The sequence below is a fragment of the Microcebus murinus genome, chromosome 12 (genome assembly GCF_040939455.1).
Source record: "Microcebus murinus isolate Inina chromosome 12, M.murinus_Inina_mat1.0, whole genome shotgun sequence".
Lineage (NCBI taxonomy): Eukaryota > Metazoa > Chordata > Mammalia > Primates > Cheirogaleidae > Microcebus > Microcebus murinus.
In genome coordinates, this window is record NC_134115.1 from 93,725,941 (window position 1) to 93,745,918 (window position 19,978).

The 19,978-nt window shown below is 59.1% G+C and overlaps 3 protein-coding genes and 4 non-coding genes across 8 annotated transcripts; 5 read left to right on the forward strand and 2 right to left on the reverse strand.

Moving 5' to 3' along the window:
- Positions 1–1,324: 1,324 nt before the first annotated feature.
- On the reverse strand, positions 1,325–6,619 carry SURF6 (surfeit 6). The gene is made up of 5 exons (XM_012782026.2): positions 6,434–6,619; positions 5,304–5,507; positions 4,676–4,764; positions 3,421–3,621; positions 1,325–3,225 (listed from the first exon to the last, which is right to left on the reverse strand). The coding sequence occupies exons 1-5, from the start codon at positions 6,525–6,527 to the stop codon at positions 2,746–2,748; spliced, it is 1,068 nt and encodes a 355-aa protein (XP_012637480.1). The 5' UTR covers positions 6,528–6,619; the 3' UTR covers positions 1,325–2,745.
- A 2,540-nt stretch (positions 6,620–9,159) lies between these two features.
- On the reverse strand, positions 9,160–16,794 carry MED22 (mediator complex subunit 22). Of its 2 annotated transcripts, none has more exons than XM_012782012.3 (5): positions 16,684–16,794; positions 14,821–14,952; positions 13,359–13,439; positions 11,979–12,187; positions 9,160–9,937 (listed from the first exon to the last, which is right to left on the reverse strand). In XM_012782012.3, exons 2-5 carry the CDS (start codon positions 14,941–14,943, stop codon positions 9,748–9,750), a joined length of 603 nt encoding a protein of 200 aa, XP_012637466.1. In that variant the 5' UTR covers positions 14,944–14,952; positions 16,684–16,794; the 3' UTR covers positions 9,160–9,747. The 2 variants fall into 2 exon arrangements, with proteins under 2 accessions (XP_012637466.1, XP_012637467.1); XM_012782013.3 differs by lacking the exon at positions 16,684–16,794 and adding an exon at positions 16,487–16,648.
- RPL7A (ribosomal protein L7a) lies at positions 16,792–19,829 on the forward strand. The gene is made up of 8 exons (XM_012782008.3): positions 16,792–16,890; positions 17,328–17,448; positions 17,864–18,013; positions 18,326–18,466; positions 18,669–18,748; positions 19,064–19,194; positions 19,468–19,537; positions 19,669–19,829. Exons 1-8 carry the CDS (start codon positions 16,888–16,890, stop codon positions 19,771–19,773), a joined length of 801 nt encoding a protein of 266 aa, XP_012637462.1. The 5' UTR covers positions 16,792–16,887; the 3' UTR covers positions 19,774–19,829.
- LOC142874711 (small nucleolar RNA SNORD24) lies at positions 17,710–17,783 on the forward strand. The gene has a single exon (XR_012922350.1). It is a non-coding gene; the product is annotated as a small nucleolar RNA SNORD24 (small nucleolar RNA).
- On the forward strand, positions 18,512–18,586 carry LOC142874686 (small nucleolar RNA SNORD36). The gene has a single exon (XR_012922330.1). It is a non-coding gene; the product is annotated as a small nucleolar RNA SNORD36 (small nucleolar RNA).
- LOC142874689 (small nucleolar RNA SNORD36) lies at positions 18,920–18,992 on the forward strand. The gene has a single exon (XR_012922332.1). It is a non-coding gene; the product is annotated as a small nucleolar RNA SNORD36 (small nucleolar RNA).
- Positions 19,318–19,384, forward strand: LOC142874690 (small nucleolar RNA SNORD36). Its single transcript, XR_012922333.1, has one exon. It is a non-coding gene; the product is annotated as a small nucleolar RNA SNORD36 (small nucleolar RNA).
- Positions 19,830–19,978: the final 149 nt, after the last annotated feature.

Consider the following 19,978-nt stretch of genomic DNA (forward strand, 5'->3'; position numbering starts at 1 on the left):
CACAGGGAACCACTGCCGACACGGGCCACAGCCTGAGCCGTGAAATAATCCTCAGTAACTTCGAAAGGATCTGAGTCATATAAACTATGTTCTCTCAGCACGACAGAATTCAACTAGAAATCAATAACAGAAAGATCTCTGGAAAATTCCCAACTATCTGGAAGCTGAATATACCGCTAAATAATTCATGAGTCAAAGAAGACACCAAAGGACAACTAGGCAGTATTTTGAAGTAAATAAAAATGAAAACACGTATCGGAATTTGTCCGATGTCACAAAAGCAGACTACACTTTCAGGACGTTACAAATGCCCGACACGCTCTCGTCTCTGGTCTTCTGCCCGGGAGTTGCCTGGCTCAGCCTTTGCCCACTGTGCCGAATCCTGCCCCAGCCTAAGAAGAGACAGAGACCGGCTCTCCAGAATAAATGAGTTCATTTGGGAATAGCAGAGAATAGCAAGCCAGGGCCACAGGCACACTAGGGGCCCTCTCCTTTTAAAGATGAGGAGTCCACGTGAGCCGTTTAGAAATCAAAACTTAGAAGGCGAGGGTTGCACGGGTTTGCTCCAGGAGTTGGCATCAATGGCCGAGACAGCCTAGGCGGTGTCCCTGTGGGAGCAGCGTACCTGGAACACTGCAGCCCTGAAGGTCTTGTGACAAGTCCTGTTACTGCAGGTATGTGTGCCCGAGGGCTGCTTCTTCGTGGCCTCTCTGACCCTGTTCTGTTACAGTTTGACCTAAGTGACTCCATGTCAGAAGCAACCGCTTTTACAACTTCATTCCCCTGGTCACTCCGCAGGACAGACCTGTTTATGAGGCCGTGCATGGGTTTCTCGAAAGCAAGAGCTGGGCATTGTTCACTGCTGAAACTTCCACCCAGCACAGCAGCCGGCCCACAGTGTGCGCGAAATGTGTTGCTCAACACCGGCACTCACCCTTCCACCTGGCCGGCGGCGGGCCTCACCCTCCCCCTGCGGCTCCCTGCCCTCTCCAGCCAGCACAGGTGCCCTGGACACCGATTCCAGCTGGCACTGTGGGCACTGCCGCTGTCTTACCTGCCCCAGACCCCCCACTTACCCTCCCAGCACCCTGTCTCTGCTCAGCAGGACACTACTCCCGTGCTGCTGCCTCTTGGTTGTGCCGGCCTGCTCCAGACCCTCTTACTGCCCCCTGGGTTGGCCACGAAGATGAGCTCACCTCCTGAGGCTGAGGCAGGAGGATCGCTTGAGCCCAGGAGTGTGAGGCTGCTGTGAGCTACGATGACCTCACTGCACTCTAGCTCGAGTGTGACCGTCTCAAAACAACAACAACAAAAACTGGGCCTCTTTTTGTGGGAACATTCTTAACCATTTATTAAAATTCATCAGTTGCTGAAGCTCAGGCTATCCATTTCTTCTACAGTTTTGGTGATTTATATTTTTCTAAGTTTTCCATTTCATTTGTTTTAAAATGTTATTCTTTTAAATCTGTCATAGATATTACATATGTTCACGCCTTTTTCTGCATCTTGCCAGAGCTCTGCCAACTTTGCTACTTTTCAGAGAATCAAATTTTTTCTTTACTGCAGTTTCATATTTCATAACTTCTGTACTTAGCATTATTTTCTTCCATTTACCTTTGAGTTTGTCTTTTTTCTAAGAGATGGGGTCTCCCTCTGTCACCCAGGCTGGGGTGCTGTAGCATTATCATAGCTCACAGCAACCTCAAACTTCTAGGCTCAAGTGATCCTCCTGCCTCAGCCTCCTGAAAAGCTTGGGACTCCAGGTGCCACCACCACGCCTGGCTCATTTTTCTTTTAGTATCTTTTGTGTAGAGACAGGGCCTCATTCTTGCTCAGGCTGGTTGGCAAACTCCTGGCCTCAAGCAATCCTCCTGCCTCGGCCTCCCAGAGTGCTGGGGTTACAGGTGTGACCACACCTGGCCTTCAGTGGTACTTTCTAGATCAAGTAGCACCAGCCACACCAGCTTCCTTCTGGTTACAATCTTTTGTCTCTTAACTGGAGAGTTTAGTCAAAATCATTTTATTTACAAGCTTTATTATTTTCACATACCAGTAAAATTTACTGAGTTTGGTCAATCTGTATTCATTTTGATTGCCTACAGATTTGGATTTAATTCTATGACCCCACTTTATATTTCCATTCGAGTCAGCTTTTAGGTTTTATTTTTTTCTCTCTTCTCTCATTTAGATTGAGATCTGCTCACCCCACTGCATTGTTTTTCCTCCTCCTAGTTTAGTAGACACTGTTTCTATCTTTGGTGGTTATCTTAGAACGTACATATTTATGTTGTGTGAATTCTGAGTGAGGATGCTGCCCCGGGGCAACCAAGGAGGCAGAAGGCCTTGGTGTCCCAGCCCAGTGTGCAACCAGCTTCTCCTGAGCTATGAGCTCACCGGGTTGCTCCCCTTCTAGGTGCTTTGGACTAAGACAGGCAGCAAAGGCCATTCTCCTGTCCCGCAGCCTGCGAGCCCCGGCAGGAAGGGGCCAATGAGGCGCCTCACCCCAAACCCTCTCCACAGTTCTTTCTTCCCCGCCGGCTGCCGCAGCCTGTGAGCCCGGGCCTAGGCCCTATCTCCAGTGATTGATGGGAACCTTTCCCTTCGGCCTGCCTGATCTGGGTGCCCAACAGCTCAGCGACGAGCTCGACTGGGCACACCTGGTGTGGAGCCCGCGGGCCAGGGCTATCCGATGGCGTCACACAACGGCAGCCTCGCGGGAGGGAGAGGCGTCCCGCGGGAAGGCGCTCAAGCCAGGCCGGCGCGCTCCAGGTCCTGCGGCAGGATCCGGCCCTTCTTGCGCGCCTTGAGCAGGCGGCGCTCCGCCCGGGCCGCCTTCTTCTTGCGCAGGTTCTGTCGCCGCCGGTCCTGGCGCTGCTGCATCTTGTCCACCACGTGCGCGGAGCGCTTCTCCCACCGGCGCTGCCGCTGCGCCCTGCGCTTCTCCTTGCGCTTCAGGGCCTCCTGCAGCAGGCGGGGGTCGTCGCGGATCCGCACACCCTCCGCCTTGTACAGCAGGTTGGTCCACCGCATCTTGGCCTCCACCTCCTGCGCCTTCCCCTCGTCCTGGTCCCGCAGCTCGTCCAGCCGGCTCTGCCGCGCCTCCAGACGCTCCAGCAGCTGCCGGTAGTTCCTGCCCGTCAGCGGCGTGAGGTTCCCCTTCACCTTCTGCCTCTTCTCCTTCCTGCGCTGCGCCCTGCTGGCCGGCTCATCCTCGCCCACCTCCACCTGGGAGGTGCCGCAGCGTCAGTTAATGCCAGCAGCCTCGTGCAGGTCACGCCCTCAGCCCTCCAAGCACCCACCCCCAGGACCAGCTCCATTACCGTCACCTTACAAATGCCAGGGTCCAGAGGGAAGTCACTCATGCAAGCCAACAGCAGGCAGGGCCAAAGCTGGGGCCCAAGGCCGCGGAGCCCCGCTCACCTTGTTGAAGATCAACTCTGGGGGTTCTGGGGGCTCCTTGCAGGCCACCTCCGGGACAGGGACGGGCTCAGCAGCCTCCTCGGCCTTGGCTGCCTTCTCCTTTGCCCGCAGCTCCTTTCGCTTCCTTTTCTTCCGGTCCCGCTCCTGCTTTCTCCGCCGTCTTTTCTCCAAAGCAGCGGGGGACAGCTCCTTGGTACTGCCCTGGAGGGAAAGGTGGGTGTTCGCACATTAAAATTCCCCAACCGCCGGGTCCCCCGGTCTGGCACACGGCTGAGGAGAATCAGGGTGGGAGGGTATGCGACGAGCTCCTCCTGCAGGGCAAGGGACCCGCGGACTTAAGTGACACATGGTGAAATCCATTAGCCAAAATGCACCTGACCCAAGAGGGACAAGGGACCCCAATAAGAGTCAAGGCTTCCAGTTCCCAGGCAATTACCACGTGCTGGGACACTTCACAGAGGTAGTTTCACACATGTCACCTACCACTTTATAGATAGGCAGGGCCAAGGCCACCACCCAGAACCTGAAGTCAGGCCTGCATGTCTGTCCTGACCTATGTCCTTTCTGCTCACCATGTACCCAAGCTCCGCTGTCCCCAACTGTCTTTCCTGTCCCTGTGCCATCAAGAAAGCACCAGAGCAGATGGAGGCAGACCTGTGTTGCAGGGATGAGGGCCTTGCTCAGCTGAGGAACCAACCATCGCATCCCAGGGATGGCTGGTGGGCTTCTCTGGGAGGGTGAGAAGCTGGGACTGTCCCCCACAAAGTAAGCATTCTGCGAGAAGGGGCCAGGGGCACGGGCAGGTAGGGGCCAACTCGGAGGGGAGACCCCACCATTCAACACAAAGCTGAGGCTGGCTCAATCCTCAGCACGGGCGCTTCCTGTGCTGGTCACTGCATCTCAGCACCCTTGCCCAACTCAGGACTACCGTGACATTTAGAGAAACAGAAGCACAGCAAGTGCCCAGCCTGGTGTGCAGCTAAGGCAGCTTCCCAGAAGGAGAGAGGCTGAGCTGCTCTCCAAGGCACAGCGAGGAGTCCAAGCAGCCCTGGACTGGCCAGAAAGCTGGGACCTTGGGGACTGAGGTTCTCCAACAAGGTGAGGACTACACCTCCCAAAAGACAAAAGAGCAGCCGAGGCCCTGGCAGGACTTGCTGCAGAAATGAGAACAGAGGCTGCGGCTCCTGACTGAGAGCAGACCCGAGCGGGAAACACGGCAGCAAACACGCCCAGTGCTGCGTGGTCTCCCACCTACCTGGCCCCGGGCCTCCTGGATCTTCTCGTGCAGTCGCTGTCGCAGAACATCCAGGGCAAAGACAGAACCAGGCGCCGTGGCCAGGCCATCTGCAGGGACAGACACAGGACTGAAGGGACCACTCTCTGACCTTTCCCCACCATCCCCAGGGCCCAGGATCTAAACCAGAGTCTCTATTCAGTGCTCTCCCTGTTCCGCCCCTGCTCTCTGTGCCACTCATGGATCTGCAGGGCAATTCCAGTAAATTCTACTCCACCATTTCAACCTGGATCGGTCACTACAACATTCCCCAGGGCAAGCAACTAACTGTCTCATGAGGTAGGTCACTGTGGTATGAGAAAATACTTCTTATGGTGGAAGGCACATCTTTTATTTCTTCTACTTCTGCAGCCTGCAACTCAGGTCCTCAGAGACATGGCCTTGCCCCCTGCCATCCTGATCACCATGTGGCCTGGAACCACCACGCAGCTCCAATCTGGTCCACCCACACCACTACTGTAATTGCTGCTCTTCGAGGCTCTTGTACTATCCCTGTGTGCCTGACAGTGCCTTTTCTCAACAGCAGAGGGGACCCATTTGCATCCAAGCCCAACCTCAGCCCTGCCCTGCATGCCCTGGAGCCTCTCACCTGCAGGGGCCCCCCTGGAGCTGGAAGTCTCCTTCTCTTTGGCTTCCTCTGGCCTTCTAGCCCCAGGAGCCCCTAGAGACTTCTCCAGCAGGGACTCAGCCTTGGGATCAGCAGCCTTCTTTTCCTGGTCCCGGATTTTCTTTTGTGTTTTCTTCCTTTTCTTTTTTGGGGGCCCAGCAGCTTCTGAGCCTTGAGTTTTGCCAGCTAGAATACAAAATGAGAAAGAGTTGCCATCCCAATCTGTGCGCCCCATTCAACAAGCAGGACAGTCTTGCAAAGGCTTTGATCCCAGAAGGATGCAGAAAGAATCAGGATGGAGGAGCCAGAGACACTTATCCAGAGACCTCAGAACTCCAATCCAGGCAAGCAGACTGCCCACACACACCAAAACCTAGAAATCACAGCATCCACCCAGCAGTTCTGCTCGAATTCATCGTGCACAGAGATTTGGCACCAAGGATGTTCTTCACGTTGAGTGAAAAACTAGGAAAACCTAAATATCCACCTCCAGCAACAAACTGTGGCACTGCTACACAACGAACTACCACGCAGCTGTCAAAAATAACGACACAAACTTTCATCTTAATGGGTGGGTAAGATGTTTACATTTTAAACGGAAGAAACGAGCATGTGAAGCAGAAATCGAATTGTCTTAACCAAAATATACACATAAAAAAAGTTAAAGAAAGACAGAAAGAAGTTACGGCTGCGTGATGAGAAAACTCATTTAACTTTCCGGATTTTCCACAACGAGCATACGTTTCCCGTATAAAACCTGTTTGGCTCTGGCAGTTCCGTGCTAAATCCTGCGGCGCTCCCTCCCCCAGGGCCCAGGCAGCACGGACAGGCCCGCTCGGGCCGCTGCCCTGCCGGGTGCACTTCCCGTGCGCAGCCCGGGCGCCCGGGCCCCAGCAGCGGGGCCCTCGTCTTCCTGCTCCCCACGCCCCAGGCCGCAAGGGTACTTCCCGCCGCCCGGCGCGGGTGGTGAGGCGCTTCGGGACGCCCAGCGGCGGAGAGCCTCTCCTGCGGGGCCGTTTCGGCGGCTGCCGTAGCCGGAGGGGCGCGGCCGCCGCGCACGCGTCCTCCCTGCCCTCTAGCAGCGCACAGACCGCCCCCCGGCCCGCGCGTACCCCGCTTGCGCCCCGGCGGCTCGGGGCCCGGCTGGCAGCAGATCCTGCGGGCCAGGCTCTGCAGGTAGGCGTCCTTGGCGAGCAGCGAGGCCATGGCTGCGGCCCGGCAGCGAAAACGCCCGACGACGCACGCGGCCCGCACCACCCAGCACCGCCCGCGCGGCCCGGAGCGCCGGAAACCGCCGCGTGCGCAGGCGCCGCCGGCCGAGCGCCGAGCCGCCAGCCCACGGGCTCGATTAGCCAGGCCTGGCCCCACCGGGAGAGGCGCCGGGCGGGACGTAGGGCGTTGTGGGCCGGGTCGGGGCTCCACGGAGGGCCAAGTCCTGACCCCCGCGACCCCGGCCTCGCGGGTCCTTGAGCTTCCCCGACTCGGCGCCCGTACGCCGTCGGCGCTCGGAGGGTCGGGCTGAGCGGATGGGGCAGCGGCAGGGCGGCGGTGGGGCCGGGGGCCCGGTCTCCGGCGGGCGCGGTTGTGGGGCGAGCGCAGATGGGCGCTCGTGAAGGCTTTGTCTGGGCGGGACCGACAACCCAGCCGGGCCTGGGCGCCGTCGGCGCGGGAGCGGGCCGAGCAGGGCACCGGGGTGGGACAGAGGAGGTCCCTGGGAGGGAGGCGGCGCGTGTTCAGGGAAGACCCACTGGGGCGTTGATGTCCGGGCTAGAGTGCCGTGGTGTCAGCCTAGCTGAAACCCCTGGGCTCAAGCGATCCTCCTGCCTCAGCCTCCCAAGTAGTTGGGACCACAGGCATGCGCCACCATGCCCGGCTAAGTTTTTTTCTCTATATATATTTTTTTAGTTGTCCAGATAATTTCTACTTTTAGTAGAGACGGGCTCTCGCTCTTGTTCAGGCTGGTTTTGAACTGCTGAACTCGAGCGATCTTCCCGCCTCAGCCTCCCCGAGTGCTAGGATTACAAGCGTGAGCCACCCCGCCCGGCCAAAAATCAGCTTTTTTGTAAGCCCAGGCAGGGCTACCACGCGATGGGAAGAGGGAGGGGCCTCGTGGTACTCACCTGGGAGGGAGGAGACTTGGGGTCTTAGATTACAACTTCAGGAGGCTCTTTGAAAGGGCTGCTGTTAAGGTACACCTTAAACAAGAACTTTTCTTCCCCTAAATCTGCTGTGAGGTGATGTTTTATGCAGAGGATGAGCTTGACTGCTCTGATAACTCCCCTGAACTGCAGCCTCCCATTCGGATATCTTAATACTGTCACCTACTAGGTGGGACCTGCTGCCCCCCACCCGTGTCCTCCTTCCACTGTCTCCCTCATCTCAGAGCAATACCTCCTCCGGGTGCTTGGGCCAGAACTTCTCAGCCACCTTGACTCCTTTTGGATTCCCACATCCATGCCTTCGGCAAATCCTGCCGGCTCTACATTCGAGAGAGGATCCAGAATCCGACTTGACCTCCCATCTCACCACCACTCTGGTCCTGTTTTAGATTTTAAAAGACTATACAAAATAACCACTAAGTGCAATGCAAAACAAAAATATGTGTAAAAAGACATTTGGTGGAACTGAGGGAATCTGAAGACAGTTTGGGTACTAGCTGATACGGAGTAATTGCCCAATTTGGTTGATGATGGTATCAAGGCCATGAAACCAGTGCTGCTTACAAAGGAAAGTTGGTGAGTACTTAGGGGTGAGGTGTCACAAGGTTTGCAATGGAGGTTCAGATGGTCCTGTAGGAGACAGCAAGCAGAGTGTGGGTGTTCTTTATGCTCCTTTTATAAACTTGCTGGGTGAACGCTCTTGAAATAAAAGCTTGGGATGAAAAGGTGATGATACATGCTTGAGCCCAGGAGTTCCAGACCAGCCTGGGCAACATAGTGAGACCTTATCTCTACAAAAAATACAAAAATTAGCCAGGCATGGTGGTGGCTGCACCTGTAGTCCCAGAGACTCAGGAGGCTGAAGCAGGAGGATCGCTTGAGCCCAGGATTTTGAGGCTGCAGTAAGCTGATGCCACTGCACTCTAGCCTGGGTGACAGAGGAAGACCCTGTTGTCAAAAAAAAAAAAAATACAGAAAGAAGAGATCATCATTCATCTTATCAATGCAGAAACTCTCCTTTGGAGGGAAAGCATCTTCCCCAGGCCACCCCAGAGACCAGAGCCAGGACTGGGCCCCAGGCCTGTCTGGTACCTTCTCCTTGGCTGGGGGCTCCCTGGGCCCCCTGGTGATGAGTCAGCTTATGTTCTTCCCTGTCTCCAAGGCTGGATCCTGGGCTGTCACCTCGTCTATACGTTGGGATGATAGTTTCCCTCATGGGAAGGAGATGAAACAGGTTGATGGCAGTTAGGAGCAGGGTTAAAGTCCCAATTCTACAGGCGTGTGACACCCCCTTCCTGCTCAGCGCTGTGGCTTCTGTGTTGGCACCAAGAGGCACTGGGACTAGAATTCCATTGGGGATCAAGTCCCGGTTTCTGCCACTTCCCTTCCCAGCTCTGTGGCTATGGGCGTAGCACCTCATTCCAAGCACCTGTCCGCTCTCTGAAATGCAGGTACTCACAGCACTGACTTGGGTGGTGAGGACTAGATGCCATCAGAGGTACAGGCACCTGGCCTCTGTAACAGGTGATGATGGCAACAGCTTCTCATTCATTCCTAGGTACCAGTGGGGAGACAGTGACCAGGCCCAGGCTGTCCTGGCATAGCTAAGGGCCTACGGCTCTCAGCCACTGCAAGATCATGTGTGGTCCTGGACTGATCAGTAATAAGTCAGAAAGGAATGAATGCAAAAGGTTTTTTATTCAAAAGTCTCATTACAAAGATAGCCAGAACATGACTGTCAGCAGAGTTTAGGAAGGAGCCCCCACCTGGCTTCTGCAAGAGTGTGCAGCCCCCTCACTCAGCCCTACCAGGGCAGTCAGCCTGTGGCTTGGACGACTGTGGCTCAGGACAAGAGGCGGGGGTGGGACTCTGCCCAGGAGCTCTGCCAGAAGGATGGGAGACTGGGCTTGGCTAACACTGTCCACTTGGAGCCCCTCCCAATTTCAACTAACATGCTCAAGTCAGGTCTTCCCCATGTCAGACACCTGTCTGGAAACTGTCTTCCACCTGGCTGGCCAGGAAGGCAGTGGAAGGAGATAACTAGAAGGATGGGCACCTGGAAGTGGCGAGAGAAACAGCTGTTCTCAACCATCCTAGCTGGGATGACCCTGGGCTGCTGAGGTTCCCAAGGAGGCCACAGTGGCTCCGGGACCTTGAAGTCCCCCAGGGAGAATTGGGGCTGGAAGAAGTGAGGCCATGGTGGGCACTCAGAGGGAGCCCTGGTTTGGTTTCTGAGAAGCCAGGGGTGGGGAGGGCAGCCCCAAGGCTCAGGCGTGCTCTGTGGGGCCAGGGCCGCTGGCGTGGGAGTGGGCAGGAGCTGTAGCCTGCAGGGGGCCAGCACTGGGCTCCGGGGACTCCAGCAGAGGGACAGAGAGGCCATCAGCGGAGTCTGTGTCGAGATCCAGCCTCCAGTAAGCTTCGCACAGAGGCAGGTCATTAGCTTCGCAAAGGCTTGAGCTTTTCCACCACCAGAAACCCCAGGGAGAGACAGGAGCAGGCAGAGAGGAAAGCCAGGGCAGGGAGCAAGACAGAAGCAGAGTTAAGAAACCGCAACCACACCCGAGACCTGCTTTCCCCTCCTCCACTCAGACTGGCTGAGGGAGGGGGCCACAGGGGCCACACCTGCCTCCTGAAGGAGAAAGCCAGCCTGGCCCAGCCACCACAGGTAGTACCCTTCCTGCCCTGCTTCCACATGGGCCTGGCCACCCTGCCCTTCCCAGCTGCAGACCAGCCAGAGCACTGGCTCCAGGGTCACTGCACTTTGTAAGGAACTTTCTGAGAGCAGAGACCGGTCTTATTTCTGCATCAGTTCTTGCCTCAGACTCGGCCCAAATGGGGATGACTGGTGAGGAACATAGACCCTGGGATCCCCACACCAGCCAGTCAGCCCCCAACAGCTGTCTCCACCTCCAGCACGGGCCACTTGGTCAGGGGTGCAGGTGACAGCTCAGGAAAGCAAAGCACACTCCTGTTAGCACGGCTGTGACTTGGGAGCCCTTCCCATGGTGTCTGAAGTGGCAGCCCTGGCTCCCTCCCTTGTGTCCAGTCTCAGACCCAGCTGGGTGGCACCCCGAGGAGAGCAGAGGGGGAGAGGGAAAGCCAGAAAGAGCGTGAGTGAGCACAGAGTGGGGAGTGGGTGCAGGGCGGCACAGAGGGCAGGAGGCAGCCTGCATTCAGGGCCGAGCTGGGAGCTGAGTGAAGGGGCGGGGCTGGCCTCTTTCCGGAGGCACCCAGGGGTGGCTGGAGCGGACAGGATGCCTGCGGGAGGGTGCACAGCTGGCCCAGAACCCCTCTGGGTGAAGCAGGAGGCTAACTGAGGGAGGACCAGGGAAAGCCTGGGGCACAGGTGCCCTGGGTCCCTGCCCAGCTCTGCTGCACGGCCGTGGACAGGTCTCCTCCCAGTGCGTCACCCCACAGCTGCTGGTCCAGGGGCAAAGTCAAGCTGGGTTGTGAGCCACATCCCTGGAAGGGTCTTGAACACCCCTGGACCCCTCTCTGCCACCGTGGTTAGTAGGAGATGCTACTACCTGTCCACTGAGCTGATGACCAAAGATGGCCCAACAACTCTCTGGAAAACTCTAGAACTGCTCCAGCTAGGCAGTGACACTGAGTCCAGGCCAGGGAAACCAAGCCCCAAATCACACTGGCTCTGGACACCTGGGGTTCCCCAGCATGGCCATGGGGCAGATAGGAGTGTTTCCAACCCACCTCCAGGGAGGAGAGGGGGCCTGTCTGGGGCGGGGCGCAGGGTGGGTGGGGACTCTGTCTACTGGATGTAATGTTGATTTCCTAAGCTCATGGGCACAGGTGCGACGCCTTGTTTCCAGCCTCGGTTTCCACCTATGTAAATACACTGGGACTCTGATTTCTCAGGGCCCCTCCTACTCAAATGGTTCCAGGCTTCCACGTGGCCTCACGAGGGCCAGAGTGACAGGTCCTGCCCTTGCTGTGTCCCTGGGGCCAGCAGGGGCCTGGCACGCAGGAGGGCTCCAGCTCTGAACAGGCCGAGCTGGCCAGAGCCTGGAGAGCCACTCGGCCGAGGCCAGGCTTCAAGGCCATGCTCTGCTTGGGCTTCTCCCTCCTGCCTCTCAGGACCGCCCCCACCGCCACACTATGGGTTTGGTGATGTCCACATGGAACTGAACCCCTGGGCAGACACTGGTGCCTGAGAGGGGCTGGCCAGCCTTGGCTGAAGCATCTGAGTATTGACTTGTGGGCCGATAGGAGTGGCAAGGCCCAGAAAGCGCTGCTCGAGGAGGGATGCTGCCCGGCGGGTGCCCTCCCTCCTCCAGACTGGGCCGCCCCGAGTGGCTGGCGAAAGTCCTGTGGTTCCATCACGCTGCTCTGTGGGAGAGGCCCGGGCTGCGGACGGCTGCGAGCTGTCTGTCCATCAGCGCTCTGGCCAGCTCTGCTCTGCGCCCGCTCCACCGCGAGGCCTGAGGGCTGGGCCCAGGTGGGCATGCCCCTGCTCGGCGCAGGGGTCCAGCCCTATTTGTACCTGGACGAGTAATACTCCTCCTCCAGCTCGTAGAGGTCGATGGAGACCTCGTCTCGCAGGGCGGTGAGCTTCCGGTCGCACTCCTCCTGCAGCGCACGTAGCTGCTGGCTGCGCTGCTCGATGGCCTCGTTCACTGACGGGAAGTCATTGAGGATCAGGAACTGCTTGAGGTCAGACACCAGCTTCATCAGGGACTCACCAGCTCGGACCTGCAGCCGTCAGAACCCAGGGCAGGCACGGGGTGAGGGGGCAAGCAATGGTCTCCATGAGCCCGGGCTTCCTCACCCGCGCAGTGGGTCTGCAGTGTGACCTTTGCAGGGTCGCCTATGTTTAGGAGGCAGGAACCCCCACACCCGCCCTGACCAGCAGGTGAGCCGAGCCTGCTTCCTTCGCCCTCCCTCGCCTCAGCCTCCCTTCCCGCTCCTGGAGGGCTGGTCCCCAGGTCAGCCACGCAAGCGCACATCGTGCTCACTGCAAACTCAAACCCCACAGGGAAAGCTACGATCCCATTCAGCCTCCCGACCCGGCTCTCTCCCGGGATCAGCACAGCTGCCAGTGAGGCAGGATTCCTTTGGGGCCTTTTCCTGTGCGTTTCACCCAGACGCGGGCTCCTGGAAACGCCTGCTGTGTGTGTCCAGTGACATCACGGGAATTAAACTGCATGTGTTTTCGTTCGGTCATTTGCCTTTTCACTCATGAGGAACCTTAGGGAATTTCCGAGTGAGCAGGAAGGGCTGCCCTTGCCCTAGTCACTGCACGGCCCTGGGGGGACGCAGCAGCCATCTGCCCAGCCTCCCTCTAAGTGCCCCTCCTGAGAACAGTCTCCTGAGGGATGATCATGATCTGCCACCTATGCCCTTCTTCTTTTTTTTTTTTTGGAGATAGAGAGTCTCACTTTGTTGCCCAGGCTAGCGTGAGTGCCGTGGTGTCAGCCTAGCTCACAGCAACCTCAAACTCCTGGGCTCAAGCGATCCTCCTGCCTCAGCCTCCTGAGTAGCTGGGACTACAGGCATGCACCATCATGCCAGGCTAATTTTTTCTATATATATTATTTGGCCAATTAATTTCTTTCTTTTATAGTAGAGACGGGGTCTCGCTCTTGCTCAGGCTGGTTTCGAACTCCTGACCTGGAGCAATCCGCCTGCCTCGGCCTCCCAGAGTGCTAGGATACAGGCGTGAGCCACCACGCCTGCCCTTATGCCCTTCTTAAAAGCTGCCAGGAAGTGAAAACAAAGCATCTCCGTGTGTTTCTTCTGCCACCCGCCCAGAGGGCAAAGACGGCAGACCAGCGCCAGAGAGACCCACACGCCACCCAGGAAACCTCAGTGGGGACCCGTTGCTCATGGAGCCCACCCTGTGCCCTCCGCCCTGGGGACTCACGATGTTGGCAGCTCGAACATGCATCTCATAATTGTCCTGTTCGCCCTGAGTGGCCCGTGACACCTGCGTCTCGTCCTCAATCTGAGGGGCAAACAGGAAAGCCAGTCAGGGCGTCCCCACCCTTCCCAACTCGCCACATCCAGTCTATCATGCTTGCTATACACCCCGAGCTCTGAGGGTCAGCCCCTGGGTGAGGTTCAGCCCCACAGTGGGTCTGTTCTAAGGGAGATGACAGGCACTTCTGTCAGGACCTACCTACACTGACTGCTGTGCCAGGTGCGGGGACAGGGTCTTCTCTTGGCTCAGTCTTTTTGGGATGGGGAAGCCCTGTTTGGTAGGGACAGGTGTCACTCGCTTGGGTACTTGGTAAACTGTTCAATGGACGAATGAAGGGACGATGCGTATTTTTTAGTGACCATTTCTGGACTGCTTCCTGGGTGCCAGGCACCATGTGAAGCACCTGACCCTCATTAGCTCATGAAATTCTCACAAAGCCTGGACTGCCACTCCTCTTTTCCACGTGGGCAGACTTGGGCAAAACAGACAGTGGGGTTGAGGTGTCCCTGGTGATTAGTGGAGGAGGCAGGGTCCAGCCAGAGTGGCCATCAACCTGGACAGGGCTTCCTGATGGGGCCCTGCGAGGGAAGGGGCTGGGGCGGGCATCAGACTGCCTGGACTCAAACCCTTGTTCTGCCAGTTATTAGGCAAGTGGCACTGGGCAAGTTACTCTCCTCAAACATGGAGAGGCACGCGTGGCACCGGCCTTGTAGCATTCTCTTGGAGAGCCGGTGGGACAGGGCACAGGGAAGCCTCACAGTATGGCCTGGCACAGTGAGCATCACGTAACGGCTCCCTTGTCAGCACCACTGGTCAGCAAGTCTGCAGCGGCCATGAGGTCCAGCCCCGTCTGGCGTGGCTGCGGTGGTCAGCGGCCTGCCCAGCCCCCGCCCCCACCACTGCACTCGCCTGCCGGGCCGCTCCAGCGTCTCCCCTCAGCCTGCGTCTCTCCGGCACACACGCACTCGCAGTAGCTACAGGACCCTCGGTAACTGGCTCACAAACTCACCAATCATCACAAGGACCCCCCAGCATGGGGGAAACTGAGGCACTGCCCCCCGCCCAAACAAGGACTGCGGGTAAGTGGGATGTGGAGCTGAGGCAGCTGGCCAGCGCCTCTGACCGCATTTTAGCAGGACTTGCAGTTACTGGGCTTACTTGTCTGCTGACCTGCTTGTTTCTGTCAATAACCCTGCCAGCTCTGGCCCCAAAGCCTTCCCAAAGGGGACAAGGACCGTGCCTGTCCTGACCCTGTGGCATGCCACCCCCAGCAGAGCACGGGGAGGGTGCGGAAAGCAGACCCTGCCTGGGCCCTACTCACCGGAGGGCCAGTCCCTGGGCTCTCTTCCCCACGCCCTTGAGACCCTCCCTGCAGCGGTCTCAGGAGGCTGCAGGGCCCACCCACCTTGGCGGTCTTGATGATCTCAGTGAAGTTGTCCATGATGGACTTGACGTCGTCCTTGAGCCGCTTGTTGTACGACTGCAGCAGCGTCTCCTTGCTCTGGGGCAGGGCTCTCTGCTGGGCCATGGCGGAGGCCTGGGACCAAGGGCAGGACCCTCAGTGTGGGCAGCGCCCCCTCCGCCCCCCACCGCAGCCGAACGTGCAGGTTTCTGGAGAGTCCCCGTCTGCGGAGCAAGCCCCATCTTCCAAGCACAGCGAACCCATTCAGTCGGCAGGCACCGGGCACGCAGGGCCTGGGGCTCCTCGCCCACCGCCTCCCTGGGCAGGGGCAGCGCACGACGCCGGGCCCAGAGCCGTCCAGGCAGAGCTTCTCAGCGAGCTGCCCGCCCTCGCCCCTCCTCATCCTAGGGGGCCTTCGGGCCCTACCCCGCGGTGCGCGCCCTTCTCCTGCCGCTCCCAACCCGCCGCCCCGGCCCCACGCTGCGGGGGACGGCCTTACGACGGTCATCGCACCCCCTTCGCACCCGTCCGTCATCCGCGGCTCCCAGCGCGGGCCGGACGCCTGGCCCCCATCCCGGCCGCGTGGCCAGCACCGCCCGCCTGTCCCTCAGCCCCTCCCGGCCCCTCTCCCCTCAGCCTCCCGGCCCCTCTCCCCTCAGCCCCTCCCGGCCCCTCTCCCCTCAGCCCCTCCCGCCCCCTCTCCCCTCAGCCTCCCGGCCCTCGGTCCCCGGCCTCGGCCCGCCCTGCCCGCCGGTCCCTCAGTCCCCTCCCGCCCCCTCTCCCCTCAGCCTCCCGGCCCTCGGCCTGCGCCGCCCGCCGGTCCCTCAGTCCCCTCCCGCCCCCTCTCCCCTCAGCCTCCCGGCCCTCGGCCCGCCCTGCCCGCCGGTCCCTCAGTCCCCTCCCGCCCCCTCTCCCCTCAGCCTCCCGGCCCTCGGCCCGCCCTGCCCGCCGGTCCCTCAGTCCCCTCCCGCCCCCTCTCCCCTCAGCCTCCCGGCCCCCGGCCTGCGCTGCCCGCCGGTCCCTCAGTCCCCTCCCGCCCCCTCTCCCCTCAGCCTCCCGGCCCTCGGCCTGCGCTGCCCGCCGGTCCCTCAGTCCCCTCCCGCCCCCTCTCCCCTCAGCCTCCCGGCCCCTCTCCCCTCAGCCTCCCGGCCCTCGGCCTGCGCTGCCCGCCGGTCCCTCAGTCCCCTCCCGCCCCCTCTCCCCTCAGCCTCCCGGCCCTCGGCCCGCCCTGCCCGCCGGTCCCTCAGTCCCCTCCCGCCCCCTCTCCCCTCAGCCTCCCGGCCCCTCTCCCCTCAGCCTCCCAGCCCTCGGCCCGCCCTGCCCGCCGGTCCCTCAGTCCCCTCCCGCCCCCTCTCCCCTCAGCCTCCCGGCCCCTCTCCCCTCAGCCTCCCAGCCCTCGGCCTGCGCTGCCCGCCTGTCCCTCAGCCCCTCCCGCCCCCTCTCCCCTCAGCCTCCCGGCCCCCGGCCTGCGCTGCCCGCCGGTCCCTCAGTCCCCTTCCGCCCCCTCTCCCCTCAGCCTCCCGGCCCTCGGTCCCCGACCCGGCCTCGGCCCGCGCTGCCCGCCTGACCCTCTGTCCCCTCCCGCCCCCTCTCCCCTCAGCCTCCCGGCCCTCGGTCCCCGCCCCCGCCTTGGCCCTCGGCCCCCGCCCCAGCCCTGGCCCGCGCCCACCGCCTGTCCCGCGGCCGGCTGAGCCGCTCGCTCGGGGCCCGCGAACAGCCGAACGAGCACACTCGCGTTCTCCGTGCCAGTATTTAAGGGGGAGAGTCGCACAAAAGGGAAGCCGCCCCCGCCCCAGCGCCCACGGCCCAGTACTCGTCCCGGGGCCAGGCCGGGGCGCCAGGACCAGCGCGCCCGGACCCACTTACCGGCGCCGCTCAGCAGGCGCAGTCTGCCGCAGTCTCCTTCCGGCCGCGCTGCCGCTCTGGGCACCGCCCCCAACTTTACAATATAAACGAGTCCTGTCGCTTTAAGTCTGAAATCCCGCGCAGGCGCAAGTTCTCACGAGCTCCGAGGCCTCATACATATTACCCACAATTCCCTTCCCTTTCTTTCTGCTCCAGCCGGCCAACATGGTGAGTAAGCTCTACTTCCGCGGCAGCGGTGGCGGATTGCGGCTCTATCCGCTGCCATCCTCCTGCGGCGCGGCCGCGCGGGGCCCTGTTCTCCGCCCAGCGACGAGGGAGCCCCATCGGGTCTTGCACGGAAGCATCGGGCTGCGCTAGAGTCTCCGGCGGCCCAGAGTGGGGTGCGCTGGTCGCTGTGCCGCCAGGCTTGGGATGGGGCCGCGGCGCTCGGACGCCGTGGCGGCTCCCGTCTTCCCGGGTGCCACGCCGGAGGGCTTCCGCGAGTCGTCCCGAGCCCGTCCCGGCCGCCGCGGCGCGGAGGTCCCGCCGCCCTGGTCGCCGGCGCGCGGGCGGGGTGCACCCCCTGCCCGGGCGCCCCGCCCGAGACCCGCCCGTCCCCGAGAAGGGCGCAGAGGAGCCGCCTGACGGGGTTTCTTTGTGCCCAGCCGAAGGGAAAGAAGGCCAAGGGCAAGAAGGTGGCCCCGGCCCCCGCCGTGGTGAAGAAGCAGGAGGCCAAGAAGGTGGTGAACCCCCTGTTCGAGAAGAGGCCGAAGAACTTCGGCATCGGTGAGCGGGGAGGGGAGGACGGCCGGCGCGCTGCCGGGGAAGGGGAGCTTCGCACGCTGGGGTGGGCGGGTGGGCGTGCGGTCGAGGCCGCCGGCGGGAGTTGGCAGCCTCCCTCCGGCCCGGGAGCCGGGCGGCGGTGGCGCGTCCTCCGGGGCGTCGCTGAGAGCTGCTGAGTGTCGGGCCTGTCGCCGCGGTCCGCGACGCTGGGGCTCGGGCGCTTTGGCCTTTTGTTGAATGCGGAAGGTCTCTGCGGAGTTCGCGTGCAGATGATGTAAGAGAATATTTGCTATCTGAACGATGGTGATGACCTCGTAACCACCAAGATCGCTGATGCACCAGCGCCGCTCTGCGTGGCCGCAGACGTGGACTTGCCGGGACTCGAGCCGCGCTCATGGTGTTGGCCTTTACTCCCCAGGACAGGACATCCAGCCCAAGAGGGACCTCACCCGCTTTGTCAAATGGCCCCGCTACATCCGCCTGCAGAGGCAGAGAGCTATCCTCTACAAGCGGCTGAAAGTGCCTCCTGCCATTAACCAGTTCACCCAGGCCTTGGACCGCCAAACAGGTGAGGCTCGGCCTGGAACCGCCATTGCGGGAAGGGCATGTCTCAGGAAAGGATGTAGTTAGCGTTATTTTGACAGTACTGAAAAAAGGTGGGTGGGTTTACTAAAATCTAGGGTTCCTTGTTTTGTCCAGAACATGAAGGTGGCCTATCAGAAGAGATGGCACATCACCTTAGATTTTTCATTTGAACTGCAATTGTTGTTTGATTGTACTCCCATTCGTGTATTAAACCATGAGGGTGGCCTTTTTGTTCCGGTAAGTGACGTAGATCGGAACTTAAACTGCATGCTTAAACTGAAGGGTATCTTCGTAGCTACTCAGCTGCTTAAGCTGGCCCACAAGTACAGACCAGAGACGAAGCAAGAGAAGAAGCAGCGGCTGTTGGCCCGGGCTGAGAAGAAAGCTGCCGGCAAAGGGGATGTCCCCACTAAGAGGCCACCTGTCCTTCGAGCAGGTGAGCCGCACCTCCCTAAAGTGGCTGAACGGTGGGGCAGGCTGTTGGCAATGATGTATGAATTTCTTCACCTGAAATTACCGTGGAGAGTAAAATCCGAGCTTTTTAACACTGAGCCACAGCTGTGCCCACCTGGCCACAGCTTTCTGTGACCAGAGCAGCACCCATGAATGCTCATGCTGAGTGGCTGTGTGTGTTCTAGGGGTCAACACTGTCACCACCTTGGTGGAGAACAAGAAGGCTCAGCTGGTGGTGATCGCACATGACGTGGATCCCATCGAGGTACGTGTGACCTGTTTTTAAGCATGGACTGTGGAACTCAGGGTCTGTCAGTACCTGGAAGATAGGGTAGGTTTAATGTTGAGTCTGGCATGGGGCCAAAGTGGGTGACCAGGACAGTCACCCTTCCATTGGAGGACAATACTGACAGGGGATCTAACTTGTGCATGGCTTTTGCAATGATGCGAATCTCTTACTGAACTAAACCTTGAAGTGCAAATACATGAGCTTTTTAACCCTGAGCAATAGCTACTAAGCTAGCTTTAAAAATCACTGCTTTTGGTCAGAATATGCTCTCCAGCTACTGCTGTCTTACAGCTGGTTGTCTTCCTGCCTGCGCTGTGTCGGAAGATGGGGGTCCCTTACTGCATTATCAAGGGGAAGGCCAGGCTGGGGCGTCTGGTCCACAGGAAGACCTGCACCACTGTCGCCTTCACGCAGGTTAACTCGTGAGTATGCAGCTTGATCCCAGACTGTCCCCAATTCACCTAATCCATCCCTCGGATTTTTTTTTTTTTTTTAACCTTACAAGGCTGACCTTTTTAACTAGAGGAACACATGTAACTGAAACTTTGCCAATGATGGTTAAGAATTTCTTCACCTGAATAAACCGTGTGGTCACATTTTATCTGAGGCAAAAGGCTGTTTTGATCCAAAAATGAAAGCATTCTTACTCTCTGGAAAGGTCACTAAAAGCCCACCTTTTCCCCCTGCCTCACTAGGGAAGACAAAGGAGCTCTGGCCAAGCTGGTGGAAGCCATCAGGACCAACTACAACGACAGATACGACGAGGTGAGCAACTCTTAACTCTGAGTGGTTCTGTTTGGTGATCGCTTGTAATAGCTAAACAGAAAAGTTAACCAGCAAGCCTTGAAAGCCTCTAAAAGTAACAGGCCAAGCTGACTGACTGCCTCTTGTTTCAGATCCGTCGTCACTGGGGAGGCAACGTCCTGGGTCCCAAATCTGTGGCTCGAATCGCCAAGCTGGAAAAGGCAAAGGCAAAAGAACTTGCCACCAAACTGGGCTAAATGTACACTGTTGTCTCCTGTACATAAAAGTAATAAAAGTTATCCTTCAGCTAGTGTCTGAGCATTTGAGATTGAAGGTAATTGGGTTTGGAGTTGAAGCAAGTACTTTTTTTGTATAATTTTTTTTTTTAGAGATGGTCATAGTCTTGCTCAGGCTGGGGTCCTTATTCCCTACAGACAGGACTGATGAGGCTTTTTTTCTTTT